The sequence below is a fragment of the Colossoma macropomum genome, unplaced genomic scaffold, assembly GCF_904425465.1.
Source record: "Colossoma macropomum unplaced genomic scaffold, Colossoma_macropomum, whole genome shotgun sequence".
NCBI classification, from domain to species: Eukaryota; Metazoa; Chordata; class Actinopteri; order Characiformes; family Serrasalmidae; genus Colossoma; species Colossoma macropomum.
Window position 1 is genome coordinate 235,598 of NW_023495247.1, and position 22,131 is coordinate 257,728.

General features: G+C 40.8%; 1 protein-coding gene across 1 annotated transcript in view; it reads right to left on the minus strand.

Annotated features, from left to right (window-relative positions):
• Nucleotides 1–22,131, minus strand: part of si:ch73-211e3.1 (mastermind-like protein 2) — a 92,423-nt gene that overhangs the window by 24,417 nt on the left and 45,875 nt on the right. The window contains exon 2 of the mRNA XM_036561405.1: nucleotides 15,787–17,448. Coding sequence (XP_036417298.1) covers nucleotides 15,787–17,448 — 1,662 coding nt within the window. The remainder of the gene's footprint in view (nucleotides 1–15,786; nucleotides 17,449–22,131) is intronic.

Consider the following 22,131-nt stretch of genomic DNA (forward strand, 5'->3'; position numbering starts at 1 on the left):
AAATGAACAACAATAGACTGAAAACTCCTCATGTATACATCACCATCTCTCTCTCTCTCTCTCTCTCTCTCTCTCTTTCTCTCTCTCTGGCCTCTATCCATCTCCCTCTCTGCAGGAAGTCTGAGAAGAACATTCAGATGAAAACGAGTAAAGACAACAAGAAATGCGTGCGTGTCAGACCGGAGGAATTAGAGAAAGTGAGGGAGAGGGAGCGAGAGAGTGGGAGAGAGTGATAGAGAGAGAAAGAAAGTGTGAGAAAAAGATAGAGAGAGGGAGATGTATTTTTATTTTTTATTTCTTCAATATTATTACCACTCTTAACATTAAGCACTTTGCTTGATATCACTTAGGCAACAGTTGCTAATTGCAATTCATGCCAATAAAGCTATTTGAAAATTGAAAATTGAGAGGGAGACACAGGGAGAGAGATATACAGAGCTAGATAGATAGATGGAGAGAGAGAGAGAGAGAGAGAGAGAGAGAGATGAAAACAAAGCCACACAGGTCCCATGAAGCCAAGAAGAGAAAAAACTGAATCAGCAGCAAATACACAACCTGCGTGTGTGTGTGTTTCCTGAAAGTATCTGTGGATGTAAAGTGGAGGAGTGTGTGTGAGTGAGAGCGTTAAAGTGTGAGAGAGAAATATGTGTGTGTGTGTGTATGTGTGTGTGTGTGCTGGCTTCTGTCAGGAAAGTGCCGTCGTGCAGAACAAATGGAGGCAGCAGTAGAGCAATCTCAGCTCTGTAATGGATGGGCTCATAAGAATCAAGGACACACACACACACACACACACACACACACACACACACACACAGATGAAAATATATGTCCCATTGTAAAGAAAATAAAAGCCAAAACAAGCACATCAGTAACTCCATCAGTAACACATGGATTATTTTTTACAATTAATGATGTGACCAGAGTTTTTAAAAAAAGACCAAACAATTAAAATGAACTTAACTGAATTATAAAAAACCTGCACAGACTTTCAAACATTACAAAATAAAATTGACTGAGGTGTTATGACATCTGTGTGGGGTTATGTGCCAAAAACAGCCATAATTAATTTTTACGTGTCAATTTTTGACTGTAATTTTTGACTTTTTGAATTTTTGACATTAAGACTGGTATATGTAAATGAGCTCTCTACTAATTGGCTTGCCTGTACTGCATCTCATTCAAAAGCAGTCTTGGCTAAAACTCACTTCATATCTTTAGTGCTAATAGGCAAGGCTAAACTGCTGTAAACTGAGTACATGGATACATAAACGCGTATTACATCCATCAGGATCTGTTTCTCACTGTAAGAGAAATCAGCAGAAGAATTTTAAATATGCATTAATCATTATACAAACAGCCAACTAATCACTACTTATTTATCACTGATTAATCAATGATTCTTTCTAATCGAGTAACTGAGTTTAACCTCTTCCTGCAGGCCCCCTAGTGGCCACTCCACTGGCAGAATGGAAATTGGTATTTCTCCCCTTAACTCTGTTATCAGATTAACTAGGACACTGTGGGCTCTTTGTGCGTGAAATGTTGTGACCTTGTGTTGAGCTGCTAGTGAGCAGTGAGGGGTGAAAGGAGGTGTTGCTCCTGCTGTGAACACAACTCATACCTCCTACCAAAGACAGCCATGCTGGGATAAAATGGACAAATCTTAACATCAAAAAACTGTGTACAGCCACAATAAGAAAACATAACTTAAACACAATAAAAACACTTACTGTAAGTGCTGACCTGCCTGCTCACCTTCCATTAACATTTTAGAAAAAACGGGTGGAAATAATATTTCATAGCTACAGAGAAAAGGGGTTAATCAGGTACTTGTGAAAGCTCTTCTCTGCTCCAAAAACAAAGTAATAAGACACACACACACACACACACACACACACACACACACGGATGCAGTTGCTGTGTTCTTGTGAGTGTTTGTCTGAGAGACAGTAAACACACACAGAGTGATTCCACCACTGCAGTCTGGAGTCCAGACTAAACACAGATTTGTACTATGACGACAATACATAGAGAGAGAGAGAGAGAAAGAGAGAGAGAGAGATTGTGTGTGTGTGTGTGTGTGTGTGTGTGTGTGTGTGTGTTTATGTGTGTGTGTGTGTTATTGTGTGTATTATTATGTAAGCTGAGGTCACTGCAGGGCTGAGAACCAAATGCCTTCCTGTTTGTCTTCTGGTTTTCATCTCTCTCTCTCTCTCTCTCTCTCTCTCTCTAACCTTTTTTAGATCTGTTTTGAAGCTTTCATACTTTTACATATACCACAGACAGAACTCATTCTCTCTCTCTCTCTCTCTCTGGGTAAAGTCTAACTCTTCTCTCCAAAGTGAGGGAGCTCTTATAAAGTGTGAACTCCAGCTCACCTGCTGCTCTAACATGCTCTGTCTGTTACTGTAGACAGATGTTTGTCAAACTGTGTGTGTGTGTGTGTGTGTATGTGTGTGTGTATGTGTGCGTGTGTGTGTGTGTGTGTGTGTGTGTGTGTGTGTGTGTGTGTGCATGAACCAGCTCACCAACCCTCAGTCATCTGACTTTCTGTCTCTCTGTCTCACTCTCTCCCTTCTCTCTTTGTGTCTCTCTCTGACCCTCTCACATTTACTCCATCTCTCTCATTTTCTCATCCTTTCTCTTCACATTATCTCTCTGTATCTCTCTCTTAGCTAAAGCATGTTTTTTCTCTGGCTCTCTCTGCTTTTCTCTGTCTCATATGTAGCTTACAGGCAAATATAGAGAATGCAGAGAGAGAGAGCAAAAGAGAGAGACTGAGAGAAAGAGACAGAGAGATACAGAGACAGAAAGACAAATAGTGAGAGATACATAGATACAGAGAGAGACAGAGACAGAGAGAGATACACTCAGAGAAAGAGAGAGAGAGAGAGAGAGAGACTGAAAGAATGCCAAAAGAGTGCCAAAAGTCATGGGACAGGAACTAGTATCCTGCAGGACCCCCTCTAGCCCAGTGAAGTGCAGCAACTCAACGTGACATCGCTTCCACAAGTGGATGGAAGATGTCTGGATGAATGTTGAGCCATGCTGTGTGGATAGCCACCCACAGCTTCCTGGTATTTGTAGGTGCAGGATCTTGGGTGTGAATGGACCTCTCCACCACATCCCATTAATGCTCGATTGAGCTCATATTGGGTGAACGCGCAGGCCACACCATTCGTTGGAACTCTCCAAAATGCTGCTCGAACCAATTCTGGACAACTTGGGCCCGATGGCACGGTGCATTATCCTGCTGGAATATCCCATCATTGTGGGGTTACATGAAGTCCATGAAGGGCGGCAAATAGTCACCAAGAAGTGAAATGCAGTGGTCACTGGTCAATGATGTGTTTAGGTGGACAAATGGACCCAACCCACCCCATGAGATCACACCCCACACCAGTATGGAACCACCACCATCCTACACAGTGCCTTGTTGACAACTGGGGTCCAAGGCTTCATGGGGTCTATGCCACACTCGAACCGTACCATCAGCCCGAAACAACTGTGACTCATCGGACCACGCCACATGTTGCCAGTCCTCTAGGGTCCAGTTAGCAACCTCACGAGCCCAGGTGAGGCGCTGTGTCCGTTGTTGTGGTGTCTTTGCTCCCATATCCCATGGAAGCTAAAGAACGCTGCACTGACCTGCGGGATATGCGTGTGAGGCCTCCTGCATTGAATGCGGATATGATTTTTGCCTGAGTCACTTGTTTGTTAACACGGACAACTCCAGCCAGACGCTGCCCGTCACGGACATTAAGCACCAGTGGGTGGCCACTGTGCTGTCCACTGTGGGTGGAAATACTTCTATGATGTAGTCCCGGGACACATGTGACACTGTGGATAGAGGAATGTTAAATGCCCGCACATCTTCAGAAATGGAATGTCCCATCTGTCTGGGACCATCATGCCTCAATCGAAATCTGATAATTCACGCTGCCTTGCCATGAGCACGCTGGCCAGTGTTCAACTTCACTCACAAGATAACACTTCACAATTTATACAGGTGTGGGCGTTCCCAAGCCGTCCCCTGAGGTAACATCAGTTCATGATCAATTTGCGTACTGCTATTCCATGACTTTTGGCACATCAGTGTGTTATGTTCAATTCAGTGAATAAACAGTTATTGAGCTTTTAAAAGTGCAAAAGTGTGATCTCTGTAGAGGACATATTAACTACCTTTCACTTAGAAAGTCAGTTTGAGCAGGTGCACCCAAACTTTTGCGTATGACTGCACATAGTTTGGATTTAAAGAGACGAGTTATCACAGTATCATCAGTGTTGTAACGAAACCTCATAGCTCCAAAACAAGATCTAATTCCTAATCACAGTGAAGCATTTTTTATTGGTCCATTCATCATGTTATTCACACACAATGTAAAGGGCAGCTGGGAAAATGGAGTTTTATGTTTTGATCTGACACTGGTGATATATTACTTACTGCTGTGTGTACAACATGTTCCTGCAAGCTTCAGAAATCTGGACGCTTATTGTGAAAACAGCTGTTTTATATTTAGTGAGTCATAAGCAAATTATTCTCTAACCTGTGCTAGATAAAAATGCTAGATAGCAATGTTAGAAACAACAACAGTACAATCCCACGTGGCTCAGACTTTTTTCACCTGCATTACAGGGAATTCTGTTAGCAAGCTCTATGTAGTGCTTCAAAGCTGAATGCTGCAAAACAAATGCATTTGTGAAATATTATCTCCAAGGTGATCAACCATATTAAAATAAGAAGCGTTCTAAAGCTCTCCACAGCTTTCCCTTTTCATTTCAGTGATGAAGAACTGAGTTTGCTGCATTTTGTTTAAAGACTGGAACATGGAAAACCAGACAGGCTCTCAAGCTACACTGTAGGCCCCTCACTCTTTTTATGGAAATAACAAGCCGTATATAACTGCAAGAGGAATCTCAGGCTGAGATGAAAGATTAGAGGAGTCAGAGATGAAAGAAGTGGGTCAGAAGCATGTAGAAGTGAGGTGTGTGCTGTGTGTGAAGGATCTTTTAGTGCTACTCTGCTCACACCCACATCTATCCGAGCTCATTACATTACACAGAGAAGCTGACGCAGGCTTCTCTTTCTCTCACACATATACACACACTCATTCACTCCCAGACCAACATACAGTCGTATGCAAAATTTGTGCGCCCCTGGTCAAATGATCAAATTGTACGTTGTGTTGATTTTTTTTCAACATTCTCTACACAGAACACACTTCTACACATTTTAATGCATTATTACTGTTTGCTGAATTTAACATAATAGGCTTAACATAACTATGGCTTATGCAAAAGTCATGGCATATTTTGTATTTTATGTGTTCTTTTTTGCTTTTGTGGTTGTCTTAAAAATGGTAACTTTACAGGAGAGGGCAAAAACCTTCTTTACTTCTAAGGTAAGATTTAGAAGTAAGTGTGCTCCCTGTAGAGGATGTTTCAGCTTATTTTCACCTAGGGGTGCTTAAACTTTTGCATACGACTGTACACATACATGCTTGCAGAAACCTTAATGACCAACATGCTTATGTGTTGAGTTCCATTTCTGATGCTCTATATTATATCTGCAAAGGGACTGTTCCTCATTTGGCCAGGAAGACAGAAATTTCACTAATTTTTAAAATGTATGCATAAGAAAAGCACTGAGATGGAATCTCTGTAGAGAAATTCACTCACTCAGATCTCTTTACAGTGGTGATGACAGGAACCAGAGATCACAATGTCTACAACAAATATTCAGCCATTTATTTACTGTCCAAAATGACCAGCGAACCTACACCAGGTTTTATACATTAGTGTTCAAAAGTTTGGAATCACTTGTCAAACTAATACTTGATATCATTTTATTTAATAATAACTTACTCAGTTTAGATTGAAATACTACAAGCTAGACACCAGACACCAAAAAAGTATTTTAAGATAACTACTTTATTTATTTATTTATAATACATCTTATTTATTTATACTAATACTTTTTAGATGTTGATTTCATTATAATTTCATTCTCAGTGTTTTTCAGTCATTAAGGAATCTTCAGCTCTGTTTATCGTTCTGGAGGCAGCTAACATTTCAATTTCTTAACAGCTTCCTATTAATTAGGTGAAATTCAGTGAGTTTTAGTAGTAGCATTACAGAATCATTCCATACATTTATCTTTCTACAACATTAAGCAACATTTTTTATTTTATTAAAAAACAATGGGCCTCATTCACCAATATCTTCCTAAGTTTTCTCTTAAGTGTGTTCTTGAAAAAGGTCTTAAGAAAAATGTAGAAAGTAGGCCTGGTTTATTGCTCTCTATGTTGTGAGTGATTGTTTCTACTGTGTGAGATAGCCTGGGTTATTTTATATTTGGCTGTAAGGTATTGCTGGTCAGAAGCTGGTCAGTGGTGATGGTGGTGCTGTCACAGGTTTACACTGCAAGAAATTGTATTTTTAAGCAAGTGAAAACATCTTAAATCTGTTTGTTGAAGTGTAGGTCTCAAAACAAGTCTCTGAAGCAGCTGAACAAGTTTCAGGTCTTGGGGCTGTGGTGCCCTAATATGCACGGTTTCTCTGGAATTAGTTTTATGTGCATTGTTTTTTGTATGTTCACTGATTTAATTCTACTCTATGCAGAGTGCATTGGCTGGGGGTTTCCTCTGGGTTTTCAGAATCATTCTGCATGGAAAGTTTTATTGCTTATTCCTTCTGGTGTAATTTCGATGACTAAGTGGACCCCATACTTGACCTCACTATTGCGCAATGAGCTATGATACCAAAATATTACGAACCAAATTGTGATGGATCTATCCTCTTTAATGTATATAAAACTCTGTGAGCTTTTTCTTGGTCCTGGAGTTCTGTGCTTTCCCTGTTCAAACACACCTGTTTCAAACTCATAGCAGGTGTTTTTGAGCAGGAAAATTGCCAGATTGTGCTGGACTAAGGCCCTCCACCCCTGCTTTAGTGCAAGCTGAAGTTAAGTGTACCTATGGGAAGGCAATATGATGATACATTATCATGCTAGATTATGTCACCATGATCTTTTCTGAGTATTATATGGGGACATTGTGAAAGAAAATCTGTGTTTAAACGTTAGTGACTGGGTGGCCTTAAAATGTCAAGTTTCTTCTAATAGTATGTTAACAGAAGAATGATCTTACATTATGTTAACTCACAATGACCAGCAGCATATTTCACTATTTATTAGAAAGAGGAGTGCAGGTGAAGCTCTAATGCGCCATAGCTGCCTAAAATGTCGCTCTATTCTGAGGCGAACACAAATTTAAATTCTGAGAGGCCGGGTGTTCAACAGAGCATAACTCAGGGGTGTCGTACTCAACCACTAAAAAAGCCATATTAAAAAATCTCAACAAATCCATAGGCCAGCTGTTCTTATTTTATTTTTACTCAACCTTTTGCCATGATCCCAACTGGCCATTGTTTGTTCAACATATGCCAAAAATACAACTGCCAAAATAGGCACTGAATACTTTTCAAAACGATTCAGAAATAATTCTAAATAAAACCAAATTGTGTTATGTAAAACAATAGACTACATTAGCTGCAGATAACTGTTAAATCTTTTTAAATGTCCCCAGTGGACAGTAGGTTTTTAAACTACCCTTTTTTGTGGCACTGTCCCATAGATTGTTATTGTGGAGGGGATGGGAGCACACGTTACATTGCAGTGCATGCTGGGAATTGTAGTGCAGTTCATGGTGAAATGGGCTAATATTAATAGAAAATTAAAATTGTTTTTGTAAGGCTTGTAGAGGTAGGAAACCAGACCAGTTTAAACCTGAGATTAAATGTGACGCATGGAAGTGTGCACACGCCGATGTACAGAAAGCCAGTCAGAATAGAAATGACAAACCTCTGATAGTTGCCAGCTTAACATGCAATAGATATCAGGCACCCTGTGTACATCTGTGGGCAGCAGACACAGGCTGTTCCAAAAAGTACCGCTTACTCATGAATGTAAATACTGAACAACATCGGGCTGAGGCTGTACGCTTGTGGCACTCTGCTTTTCTGGATAAAAACCACTACTCTGTTCTCTCTCTCTCTCTCTCTCTATCTATCTATCTCTGTCTCTCTCCCCTCAATACACACAAACAGCACTAAAGTTACCAGTGCTCAAATCACTGAGAAAGTGTGCTCTGCTTTTTTTCAGACACATTTAAAGTGCTTGAGCTGAGAAAAGCTCAAAACAAGGTTACTCTCTCAGCTCCCTGCTGAGACGTCTATGTGTGCGTGTGTGCTGAGGGAGGGTGCTGGCATGCAATATTTTTTCTCTCTGCTCTGACTCCATGCCCACCCCCCCCCCGACTTTAGCCTTGGAGGAAGGACATCAAAACACACAGAGCGAGAGAGAGAGAGAGAGAGAGACGGGGGGAGAGAGACAGAGGGAGAGAGAAAGAAAGAGAGAGGGGCAGCGTGGGGTGGGGTGTGGTGTGGTGTGTGGAAGGACCATTAGAAGTGGTGAGAGTGAACTGAGGTCAAAGAAATTTATGTGTGTGTGTGTGCGCGCCTTGTTTCCTTCCTCTCTGACTTAACTGTACCTATGTTAACCTCACTTTTGCTGACTAACCTCAGCAACATATCTTTCACCATGGAAACAAACAACAACAAAAACTGTGCTCCGTGGTAACCGGTTTTGACTGACAGGTGCAGAGGTTACAGTTAGCTCATGATGGTGGAAATATGCACATAAACACAGAGTCTAAACACAGAAAGAGAGAGAGAGAGAGAGAGAGAGAGAGAGAGATGTAGATGCTGCAGGCAGTATATGTGTGTGTGTGTGTGTGAATGTGTGTGTGTGTGGGGGTGAGTGTGTGCGGTCAAGGGTAGAAAGGGGGCAAAATTCTTCAGCTTTGTAAAACTGTGAGAACAGCAATACTTACACACACACACACACACCACACACACCTCCAGGGAAGGCCAATCTGTCACAACAAGACAGAAGAGAGAGCAATAAGATAGGAGAGAAGAAATAACAAGACACAAAAACAGAGAGAGAGAGAGAGAGAGAGAGAGGAGGGGAGAGAGAAAAAAACTGGAAAAGATACTAAAAGAGATGGACAGGGAGAGGAGAAAGAATGAGAGAGAGAAGAAAGAAAAGAAAAAAAGGAAGAAAAACAGATAGAAATGGAATGAATAAATGAATGAAATATATATATATATATATATATATATATATATATATATAATATATATGATGCTAAAACACACAATTTCTTCTGTTCCCATAATGAACACACAGACTGAGACTGAATGGATGAAGCTAAAGAGATGATGAGATAAAGACACGCTCACCAAGACTTCCTTTCCAAACCACTAGCCTGACAAGCAAACCTCAGCCAGAGTACGAGCGTGTGTGTGAGAGAGAGAAACAGACATAGACGGAGAGAGGAAGAGAGGGAGGAGGGGATCCCCACTTGAGTAAACAAATCCGAGAAAGCATCTCCTGCTGGGAAAATGGCTCAGTTCTTACAGAGCTCTTGCAAAAAACACCCTGATAACAGGTCAACTTTTATTTCTGTGTTCCTCTTACTGTAAATGGTCAAAAAGGTTGTCACTTGTGGCAGCCAGCACTCTCAGTTTTTCTGTTAAAATTTAACCGGAACTGCCATCATGGTTCAGGGTCTGAGCTTGGTAGGCTGAGTCTGGTGTATGTGATATAGATATGTTTATGGCAAACTCTGAGTCGGCTTAATTCCTCTCAAAGACTTTAAGCTTATTATTCTGTTATTCATCTTAAGATGTATTATACAGTAAATTCCACTAGCAGTGTTAGAGTAGTTCATGGTATATTATGAAACTAATATGTAAGTTATATCTATATAACTTATAGATACGCAAGTTTAGATATGAGGGAGAGGAATTAAAGTGACCAACTGATGGATATATAGGGTAGATTTGCATGGAGATACTTTCACGAAATTTCAAATATTGTATAGTTAAGCTACACAAATTCAGTTTCCATGTTAACATTAGCTGCCTAGCTCGTCAAACTCAATGATTATAAGGAAAAAGCAATATCAGTTGAAATTGTATTGTTTGATGTGTTCATGTGGTACATCATGAACTGCAGGAAGCTTTATGAAGTGAAACTTATATGAAGCTGTACTAACTTGTGTACTAACTCGTGGTGATTCGGATGTGTCCGAGTAAAAAAATCACCAAATTGTACTGGACACTAGCCCTCCAGGACCAGATCTGAAGATCCTTGGCCTACTGCAAGTCACTGAAAACGTTTGAAAGTCAATCATTTAAATTTTTTGAAACAAGTTTCATGAAACAGCCCATCAAAACTGTACCACATGACCATGTCAAACAATATGATTTCAACTGAACAGGCTCACATTTTGTGGGACCTGGTTTCAAGAGAAAAAAAGAGCAAAATGAATGTGAATTACATTTCATTTCATTTATAGCATATTGACACTCTTATCAAAAGAGAGCAATCACGTTGCAGAGGAAGCTCCATTGGTAGTCAGTACTGGACCCAAGAGAGTGCCCAAGAGGGATGAGGAACTTGAGCTCATTGTGCTAATCTTCAAACATATACAATTTTATAACACCAAAAAGATACAAAATATAAAAAAAACTACTACTACTAATACTAACATACCGGCTTGTTATATAGTGAAATACTTAATAAATAGTGAACTGCAAAGAACAGATGTAATTTACAGCAGAAATTGTGCAGCAATTTACTGCACAGCAGACTGTTGTAAAAATAGTGCTTTCAAGAAGAAAAAGTAAAAATGCTGGATTTTACAGCTTTCCTCACGGTTTTACGTTCATTTACCTGTAATTACTTATCTCCTACACTCTCACTTTCTTTTTCTTTCTTTGTTTGTTTTACCATGCTGTTCCTTCTCCAAATGCATTTGCATGTCTTGTTATGCTAATCATGATGGTGTTTTATGATGCAGTTATCTGGTTCATCCTGTAATGTTATAGTAATAGATATTTGTTTACTGCTCTCATTGTATAGTCTTAATGACAGTGGACTGTAATGTGAGTTCAGTTCATGGTGTGGCATACTTGTTCTCTTAACTTTATCATAGCATGCATGAAAGTTCAAGCATTTGTTATCAAAAGCTAGCTAGACACATTTCCCCTGTTTGACTGTATCTTTACATGTTCTACTACATAATGTAAGTAAAGCTGAGACAGCTGTGGGAGCCCATTTCAGCACATCTGGGCTGTACATTAGAAATACAGGAGTAAAACAGGAAATGACTGCACAAATACAGCAATCAAGTGTATTTAGAAGTACAGTAATTTGCACTGTAATTTATAATATGTAAATAAGAACTGTAAATAAACAGCAAATTACTGGTGAAATTGCTGCCAGTAGATTCCCTATTATTTTTTACAGTGTAATCACATGTTCCATGCACCTTGATTTTTGTTTACTTGCTTTGTGGAACTGTCAAGTCACACAGAAATTATGTTTGATACAACTGGCAAACAGCAACAGAATGCTAGAAGTGTAGTAGTTTGCATGTGTGTCTGAATGTGGGGGGGTGTCTGTGGTTAGGGGGGATGCAGGTTTGTTCTCTCTCCCTCCCTCATGTCAGAGGGGCCTCTTTAAGCTCGCAGCCACAGCCGAGCCTGCCAAGACCCTGCCCCGCCTCCTCTAAATTCATTATCTTTTATTGGAGTGATGAAAGAGGGCTACTGGGCTGAAAGAGGTGAACTATGTCTTCAAACAGAGCGCCGGCCTGGAAGACACAATGCTGCCGCGGCACTTTGAAACTCTATACACACACACACACACACACACACACACACACACACACACACACACACACACACTCACACTGCTTCTCTCTTTAGCACGTTGGCAAACACTCACACACATCAAGAGGCACCTTCTCATTCTCCCTTTAGTGCACACAGATTATCACATCATTTCTTTCAAACCACATAAACGCACACTTAGATTTACGACAAGAGAAAATGATGCTAACTAAACACAAACACACATACAAATAAGAGCAACGAATACAGAAACAGTTATTGGAATTCACTCCTTCCCAAATGGCTCTTGCTTTAGAGGTATGATTCTAGATAAAAATTCAATTGGTATAGAACTTTTACATTGTGTGGAGGTTCTTTCGACTTTCTCACAGTGACCGTAAAATGCCATTTTTGCCTGTTTTGAAGGAAGTCCCTCATCTGAACTAACCATTTTTTCTTCAATCATGTTGATGAAATATTTTTTGATGGAATTAAAAAAAAACAGAAGTAAACTGGATTTGTTTAAGCAAGGCAACATTTATAAAAGAGTTTTTATTGTGCTTAACCCCTTAAATGGCCAGGACACACCAGCAGGTCCAAATACTTCTATAACCTAAGACTAACTCAGTTTGCATTGTAGTCCATGCAGTTACTGAATAACATGCATTCGTCTGTAATAATGTAATCCTGGCATTTTAAGGGGTTAAATAATATTTTTTGTGGCAGTTCTAAACTATTTTATCTCAGCACAGCCATCCTTGTGGGGAGGTGTGAACTGTTTTTACAGCAGGGTGTTCTCACCTCTCCCGTTTCACCCCTCACTGCTCGCTAGCAGCTCAACACAGAGTCACAACATTTCACACACAGACAGCCCACAGTGTCCTAGTTAATCTGATAACACAAAACAATATTTTTTTGTTTGCATTAACTAAAAATCCAACTTGATTTCCACTCCACTGGCGGAATGGCAACTAGGGGGCCTGCAAAAAGAGTTGAAAAAAGGTTCCTCACACTCACAAATTTCCTGTACACAAGTGGAAACCTACACTGAAAGGTTCTTCAGGGAACCAAAAGTGGTTTATTGCTTCAAAGAACCCTTTTTGACACCTTTATTTTTAGTGTACTATGAATCTCACAGACCCCACTTACACCTGGAAGTTTCATAGATCTTGAGTATTGGGATAATATCTCATACTCACATCTTTAAATGCACCAAAAAACATGTAAAACATTTAAATCTGATCGCTCAAACCAGTCAGATGCTACACCAGTGTAAATGCAGCTGTCTTTCAAAGCCACATTTGACACCCGAAGTTCCTCCCAATACTGTGACGGAGTCTTTGCTGTCCTGCAACCCCCTGGATGGCTACCACCTAACAGAGGCAAAGCTGCTCCTTCAGTTCGCTCTTGACATGAGTTTCTCCTGTGAGTTTAACTGTGTAGCCTATTTTATTGGCATTTGGTCGAGCTAGTTAGCTTAAATAAAGAGCCAGCTTGGTTAACCTTCACTTTAGCTCATCGTTTTTCATCATTTCACAATACATTGACCTCAATAACTAGTACAGGAGGCTAATTGTTATAGACAGTTGTCTTCTTGTAAAATTCCACTGCTGGTGTAAGAAAATGAACAACACATTTTAATTTTCTTTTGATATAACAGAAAAACGAGGAGCAACACAGGCAATTGATTGTTGTACATGAGCTGATTTGTGTATTATGTGCCACCTAGCAAACAGATTTTAATCTGACCAGAGGTGCATTTGACTACCAAGTGTAAATGTATGTGGTTACAATCTTATAGGTTACAATCCACATATAAGTCACATGAAACAAGCAGGTGTATATGGACATTTTTTTTCAATAATGTACAGTATAAAAGTCTTAGGCAGCCATGAAAGGTCCATCTTGACAGTGTGTGTTCTTGCCTTTAAACACACTATATGACGCTACATAACATTAGAATAAAAACAAATAAACATAAAAACAGTAAAACGAAAAAGGATTTTTTCAAAAGTTAACAGTTAATATAGCACTTGGGAGAATGCAGTTAAAAAACACAGGTCTGGTTCCTGACTTCCAGCAGTGCTATGGATTTGTTAAATTCCATCAGTTAAATGTATTTAATGAAGAACTGATTGGCTGAAGTAGGTACTGGATGGTAAATGTAAATGTTGAGCTACTTTGAGGAGAGGTCTGGAAACATAAAATCACAATATACTGTTTATTTGTATTTCTCTAATGTTGGTGTTTTTTTGAACAAATAAATGATTACTGTTCAGATTTACATATCATTTTCTCAGATGGCCTAAGACATTTGCATACTACTGTATCTACTTTCTCTGTTTTGTAACGGTGTGAATTACAAATGTGGAGTAAACGGAGTAACAAGGCCAAAATCAGAATAATTCAAGTGTAGATAATCAAAAAAAAAGCTGATCTGCACAAAAGGTTCCATCTCTTCTTTCTTGTTTTTATCTACTCACCCCTGCAAGAATGAACTGTGTTATCTTCTGAGACCAGAATATGAAAATGAAACAGCGATGGCCCGGTCCTAATTAATAAAGATGCACTGTGTGTGCGTGTGTGCATTCCCTGAGCACGAATGCCAATCACATACAAAGCCTCACATTCCTCTGCTCTCTGTTCTGTTGTCCATTCAATTAACCTCTGATGTTTCCTAATCCTCCATCTCCCCCTTTTACACACACACAGACACAGAAAATCTTTAATGCCCCCTTGTACAAGACACACTGCAGGGTGCCACCCTTTCCCTCCCTCCTTTCAAATGACCCTTCCCAGTGAGCATGCATTAAGCAGGCATATCCAAACCTGAGCAAGCAAATGGAAAAGTACTGAGGCATCTCTCTCTCTCTCTCTCTCCTCTCTCTCTCTCTCTCTCTCTCTCCCTCCCTCCCCTCATGTCCTTGGGTTCTCCGTTGGCAAATCCCAGTCAAAACATATTTCTATCATGGCAATACAGTCTTTTTCCTAGTGCTTAGGTCCACAGACTCTCTAAAACAATGCTCAAGAGTGTGACACAGATCTGAAAACGCAGATATGAGAATGCAGATATGAGAACGCAGATCTGAGAAGAAAGCCCAATAGCAACCATCTACTGCTGTAGAAGCCACATGGTATGGTTATCAGAAGGCTTGGATTTTCATGAATAGCCAGAGATTGCTCTCTGCATCATACTGTTCCTTACTGGTGAAAGCAAATCAAGTGAAATTAAACGTTACCTGTTCAGTAAGTAGAATATCACGTTAGCTTCTTTTATTAGCCTTACAGTTAACCATATCCATTACATCAAAGGGAATTACAGTGATTTTTCAAAATTCTAGCCTAATTAAATTGTTAAGACATAAACATATGTCATTTAGAGTGGTTTGATGTGAAATGTTTCACAGTGGTGGTGATGGGAACCGGATATCTGAAGCGTTTGATGTCTCTAGAAGCCACATCAAAAAATATTACTATCTGGAATGGTTTGAACACACTGCCTGATACCTGACATTGTTCTACAATACTTCTGTGAAAATGCTTTGCCCTAAAATGTCTTTTTTTTAACAAATTAATGGTGGAGAGGTTCCTGTAAGGCACTGTGATGAAAACATATTTTTTACGTACTTCTTTCTATGTACGTTCCATTTTACCATTACCAACATTTAAAAAATCAGAAGGTGTGTGTAGTGTCCCTCATGCTTTTGGTTAAAATATAATGGTTATATTTGCACTATAGATATTACGACCCCTATCACCGCCACTGTAAAGAAATCAAGCGTCGTTAAGTTTCTCTACAATTCACCTTTAGGCAACACTCCAAATGACTATGTTTACATCTGAACAGTTAAATTCTGGTGAAATTTTGAAAAATCAGCAGAATTCCCCTTCAATCTAGAAACTGTTATAACTGTTGCCATTAAACAAGTAATGCCTGGGATTGTTATCTCCACTTTATGAAGTTAAATAATATGCCACCCACAAAACTTCAACGTAAACAATACGCTATGCATAAAATAAATAAAAGAAAGTGGGAGTACTCACCTCACCGCAGTGGGGCACCATGCCATCTGCCTGCATCCCTCTCTGCATGCGCTGCTGAAGCAGATGCGCATGCCCTGCAGCTGAAGTGGGAGGTGTGGGCTGCATGCTGCCGTTCCGGAATCCACCCAGGGACACGGTCCCCATTTTGGAAGCATGAGGTTCAGGATCAAAGTGCCGCAAGGGCTTGGTGTTGTTGAAAGAGAAGGTTTCTGGACCTACGCTGCCTGGAGTGGTTTTGCTTAGCTGCAGCTGAGCGGATTTTGTCTGTGATGACTGCATGAGCAGTTTGAGGCTGTTGTTGGATGGCTGGCTGGATGTGATAGCCTTATAGAGCTGACTGGACATGCTGGGTGCTTGACCGTTCTGTGAGTTGAAAGAACGCCCCTGTGTGGAAGGCTGGGCTCCATGCTGAGTTGGTCCAGCAGGACTCGGATGTTGCTTGTCTGATCGGTAGGGGGGTGATGGCCTTGTGGAGCCTGATGTTGGTGGTATACCACTTAGGTAATTCGCTTGGGACCCTTGGACAGAAGAGTTAGAACTGCCAGATGCAGTGCTTCCTGGAAGAAGGGTGCTCTGTGGGCTGAAAGGTGGCTGAGCAAGAGCTGGACTAGCTAGTTTCTCTGGCCCATATGGAGGAGAAGGTCCAGCAGATGGGGCTGGAGTTATGCTGGAGATGAGGGAGCTCTGTGGACTCTGGATGCTGCTGGCTGGGCTGAAGGGTTGCTGGTGGGGGGACGAGTTGGGGAGTTTGTCTCCTGGCCGGTATGGTGGAGATGGGCCAGCCCAGGAGGATCCCTGCTGGCCCAGTGAGGATAGGCCTGGCTGGGCTGGTGATGGCCCACCACTGCTGGTGGAGTGGTGCTTACTGTTGGATGCCAAATGCTGTAGCTGCTGCGCCCGAGACACCTCACGCCAGTTGGAAGTGGGTCTACTGGACAGTGCGGCTGAAAGCATGGGTGATCGAGCCTGGTTCTGGCCCTGGGAAGAAGAAGAAGAAAGTGGTGATGCTGAAAGTGGGGAAGGAACTGGTTTAGATGGATGGGGTAGGGTATAAGGAGCACCGGCTGGACTAGCACCCATTTGAGGAGAGCCTGCCTGAGGGAAACCAGGGGATTGGGTGAGATGGGCTTCCAGGTGAGAAGGTCTCTGTGGGGAACGTTTGGGGGTTCCACTCCCATCTAGGTGGACAAAGTTTCCTGCATTACTTGTTTGCTCATCAGTCTTGTTCCCTAGGATCTTCTCAATGTCCAGCTCAGGCAAAGAGGGATCAGGGTTCTTTGTAAGCTCATCCAGAATCTCCTGAAGCTCTTGTTCCACAGAAGGGGCTGCTGAATTGCCATTTGGGTTGAAGGCAGGTGCTAGACTTCCTGAGCTTCCAGCACCTCCAGGTGTCGATCCAGGACTAGCTTTAGGAGGCATGGAGTATGGGGAACCCAAGCTATTGTTATTACTGTTCAGTCGGTTACCTTCAAGCCCACTTCCTTGGTTACTTATCCCAGTTCCAGTGGGGAAGGGTGGCTGGGGAAAGCTTGGGCCTACAGCCAGGGTAACATCCTCCAGGCATAGTCGCTTGGCACTGCCCTGGGTCATGGAGGTATCGGAAACCCCGTTTAGCGGAGAACCATCCACGGCCCCAGTCAGCTTCCTCTTCAGTCCTGGCAGCTTTGGAAAGAGAGAGATGGCACTGTTAGAAACCACATCCATTTCATTGACATTCATTGAAGTCACATGGAATTCTGCACAGATATGGGAACACATAAGGAATAAATAATATGTTGTTTCAAAAGGAAGCAATATCCTATTTAACCAAAACATTTAGGGTCGTCTGGGATTCTCTGCTCTCTTGACTGCAACCGTGAGTCTATCTGGATTAAGTGGTTTAAGATGTTGATGATGATGATGATGATCATAATGATGATTTAACATATAATCATAACATTTAGAATACATGGATGTAGTATGAATACTGATGGCATCAGCGACTCACAATCTCAATGAAAACATCTACAAAAACCTAAAGATCACATGCTTATGCTTAGACTTACAATCAAACAACAATAAAACTACCAGGGGATGGCTCAACTACTCAACTACTCAAATGGTCTAGAGGGATCTCAAGGCTCTATCTACAAACATGCCAAGTTTTTTTTTCTATGATTTGGTCCTTTCTTTGGTTCTGAACCCTCCACAGCCCCAGCTGCTTGTCTACTGGTGCCAGAAGAGGGATCATTCCCCAGGCCGTTTTGATTATCGCCTGGGTCACCACCCTCCCAAATTCCCCATTTACACAAGCTCCCAATCCCCAGATCTCTGGAGGACCCTCTTGGTGGATTTAGACTAAAAGCCACCAATCAAAAAGTCCTCATTGGCATTCAGAGAGATGTTTGCAAACACGCAAACAATAAACATACTGAAGGATACTGAGATTGATGCAGCTGCACAACTGTGAGGGAATGCTCACTGGCTTAGATAAAAAAGTGGTCAGCGTAAAGAAATGTTGTGAGGTTTAATGACAGTAAATTTATTCAGCAACACAAGAGTTAAATATGGATGAAAAAGAGAACATTGCCCAGGAATAGTTTCAGTAATGTTGTCCTAGAAAGTTATAATGTGGCGTTGTATTTACTGTTTGAAGTGCATTTTTCAAAATGTCTGCATGACCCAATTTCTGAGATGTAAACAAAGTCATTCAGAGTGGTTTGATGTAAAATGTTTCATTAAAAACAAACTTACTTTGATTTCTTTACAATAAAGGTGAACATGATGTCTATGCAAACATAACCATTTACTATACAAAATATCCAGTGAACCTACATGTGTCTTTTGAGTTTTGATATGTTTTGTCACTAAAGGTTTTATCTCAAAGCTATTATAAAGCAATATATCTGGTATCAGGCAACATTCGTAACCATTTCATGTGATAGTATCCAATAAGGTAGCTTTGAGAAGCATTAACCCCTTTATCTCCCAGTCTTATTACATACTGAGGCTTATTATTCAGTAACTACAGGGACTTTAATGGAAACTGGTTGAACTATTCTTAGGTTATAGAAGTGAGTAATTAAAAACTTTGGACTTGCCAGTGGGCCCTGGTGATGTCTGAGCTTAAACACTAGATAGATGTCCGGTCACATCCATCACCACCTCTGTGGACAATTCTGACTCTGTAAGTTTCTCCAGAACAGAACGTTTCACTTCAAACCACTGTGAATTACTTTGTTTACATCTTAACCATTTAATCATGTAGACATTTTTGCACAAAAGAGAAGTAAGGTAAGTGCCTGAGAGAGAGAGGGAGAGAGATAAAGAACTGAGTGTGCAAAAGGAAGTTCGTCTAGCCAATTAAACCAAAGGTTACTAATAATTTCACTTTTTGTATTGTCCCAGTAGGATGAAAGCGAAACTGTTCTTAAGCAACAAATACTTGACAGGATGAATAATTCGGAGTCCAGCTGGAGAAGAATGTGCAGCAGTTTACTCTGTCTTTTACGAGACATTCGTATAAATTTTAAGCCTGGAGAAACGCTCAGTGAGGAAACTATTACAGAATATGCGATTGTGTATATTATGCAGACACAAGCCTCTTGCTGTAAAGAGTAGATCTGCACACAGCATTGTAACAGAAACTCTTATCTGCAGTACGCCCAAGAGTCTAGAGGCGTGGACCCTGTAGCCCACTTCCTAACACACACTCTTTCCTTTACACTCCTCCTCCTCCTTCTCTCATCCCCCTCTCTCTCTCTTTTTTCTCCCTTTTTTCCCTAGAAGTGTTTTCTCATAGATTCTGAAACAATAGAACTGGGCCGACACACCTTCCCTGTATCGCCAAGCTGTCTGCAGTGTCCACCCTGCTGTGTGTGTGTGTGTGTGTGTGTGTGGTGGAGGAGGGTGGGGGGTGGGAGTAGACACGTGACAGAGGGGAAGGGTGTCTCTGTGTGTGTAACAGAATATGAATTACTATAGCCATCATTTCAGTGCTTTCTTTTTTGCCTTTCTCTCTCACACACACAGACAGAGCACCTCCTCACCACGCCAATTTCACTCTGAGCAAACACATCAATACAGACACAGACACATCAACTGTCTCTCTCTCTTTCTCTCTCTCTCTCTCTCTCTCTCGCTGGATCGGAGGGACATCTTTCATTCGGCAGCAATCGGATTTATCCCATTATGACTGACACCGCCATCTGTCACCACTGAGAGCAGGCGTGTGTGCGTATGTGTGTGTGTGAGAGGCAGAGAGAAAGAGAGAGCGAGAGAAAGGTAAAGAGAGCACAGACATGTCATGCAAACCTCTTGATCTAATCCAAAAATACTCCATAATTACGGCTGTTGAGAGATGCTCAATGTACAGGCCTATGAATTGTATTGTTCACAGCGCCATTACTACTATGAAGATACACACAAACACAATATCATTCATATCCTTACGTCGTGTATATATAGCTCTTATACATAATTTAAAGAATTTAAAGTTGCCCTTTACATTGTGTGTTGTACATTGTATGTTTTTAAAGTATGTTTTTTCATTTCATTTAACCATTTCAGAGAGATACAAGGGCATATATATATATATATATACATATATATAACTAGAACTGTGTTTACCCTATTTTCACGTTCACCTGATTTTCACCTTCAGTTGATGAAAACAGTGTTAGTGTTACTGAATCACAATTAACTACACATGAGAATTATGGTGAATCATTTTAATAGCTTGGTTATAACCTCAGTGCCAAAAAGAAATGCTCTGAAACATGTACACCTGGTAGAAGTTGTCCCTTTTTTCTGGCTTTTCTATAATTATTTCCTGAAAATGTACAAAAACAAACACAGACACACACAACTACAACTACAGTGTACCTGATCAATAGCACTCCAACAAGGAAACATGTAAGAAGCTGCACTGGTAAAACAGGACAATAACCTTAAAAGCGCTCAAAAGCATTTTTCTCTACACAGATGAAGTAGCTGATTGCACCCTTGGTTGAGCTCTGCAGCCACAACCACAGTTACAGACTAAAGGGTTTTTTTTTTAACCTGATCATATCTGGAGCTGAGCTAGAGAATTGTCCCCATCCCTGAGATGCTGTCACTGTGGTGATGACTTGTTGTCGATGCTGTTGTCTCAGTGTCAGTAATGAGCCTGGCTCTGGTGCATTTGTAAGAGAACGCTTTGCTGGGTGACCTGAAGGCGGCTCTACCTCTAGAGCAGCGCGTAGCGGTCCTTTTATCTACTCTAGGGAGGTTCGCTTTTTCACCATGACAGCTACTGTTCACAGACAATCTAACAGTGCTCTGTAACACTCACACACGCCTTTGATCCACCCTTCCCTCCAGCAGCCCACAGCGCTGATAGGCATCAGCAGATGTTAAACCAAATCATGGATGAACAAACTGAACGCTACTACAATCACTGTTAAAGGGCTTAAATAATGTATCATAAAACCCGGTGCTTGTCTTCACACCAGCCACTGAACTGCACACAACCAAAGCATCTGCACTAATACAAGTGCCTGGATTAGGTTACAGGCTTTTTCCAAATGCTGGTTGGGTTTTGGTTTACGATGCACTTTTCCACACCGTCACAAGTGTTAAAAGGGGAATTCCACCAAAACTGCTTTGTTTTATAAGCTCATCAGCAGACTGTTACTGCCGCCTCTGTGATGTCGCACTCATCCAGATATGTTAATAAACAAATGATCCATCCTTAATCCCTATACATCCCTACAAAGGGTTCCTTAGTGAAGGCAATAGTCATACATAGAACCATGACAACTCAAAGATTTAAAATGGTTCTTTGCATGGTTCTTATCTATGATGGAGATACTGTTGCGTATGGTTCTTTAAAGACCCTTAAAAAAAGGTTCTATATATTACCAAAAAGGGTTCCAGTGCTGTCACAAGTCTAAAGAACCTTTGTACTACATAAAACTCTTATTGCTATGTGCTTATGGTAATAATCAAGCAGTTTTGGCAGCATGATATATAGCTAGCTAACTTAATAGCTAGCTTATTTGCTAACTCCTGTCTTATGTGACCAAATTAGATTCGGTAAAGAACATCAGCTTTTGGCTTGGTGCTCCGTTCTTGTGCTTTTGAATTAGAAAGAAAGCCAAAGCTATTTCATTGGTTAACTATTGGAGATTTCTTCTGATGCCATTGGTGGCTCGCTGTTATAACAATGATGCAAACAATGATGCAAACCCCAGTGGATAAGATCAGAAATAATAAGTTCACATTTATTGTCAGCATTTCAGTGAGAGAATTAAGAACTCGCCACGCCCCCATTTCTAAAGTTTTTTTCTGAGCCAGGCAAAATAACATAACTCATAATTACAATGA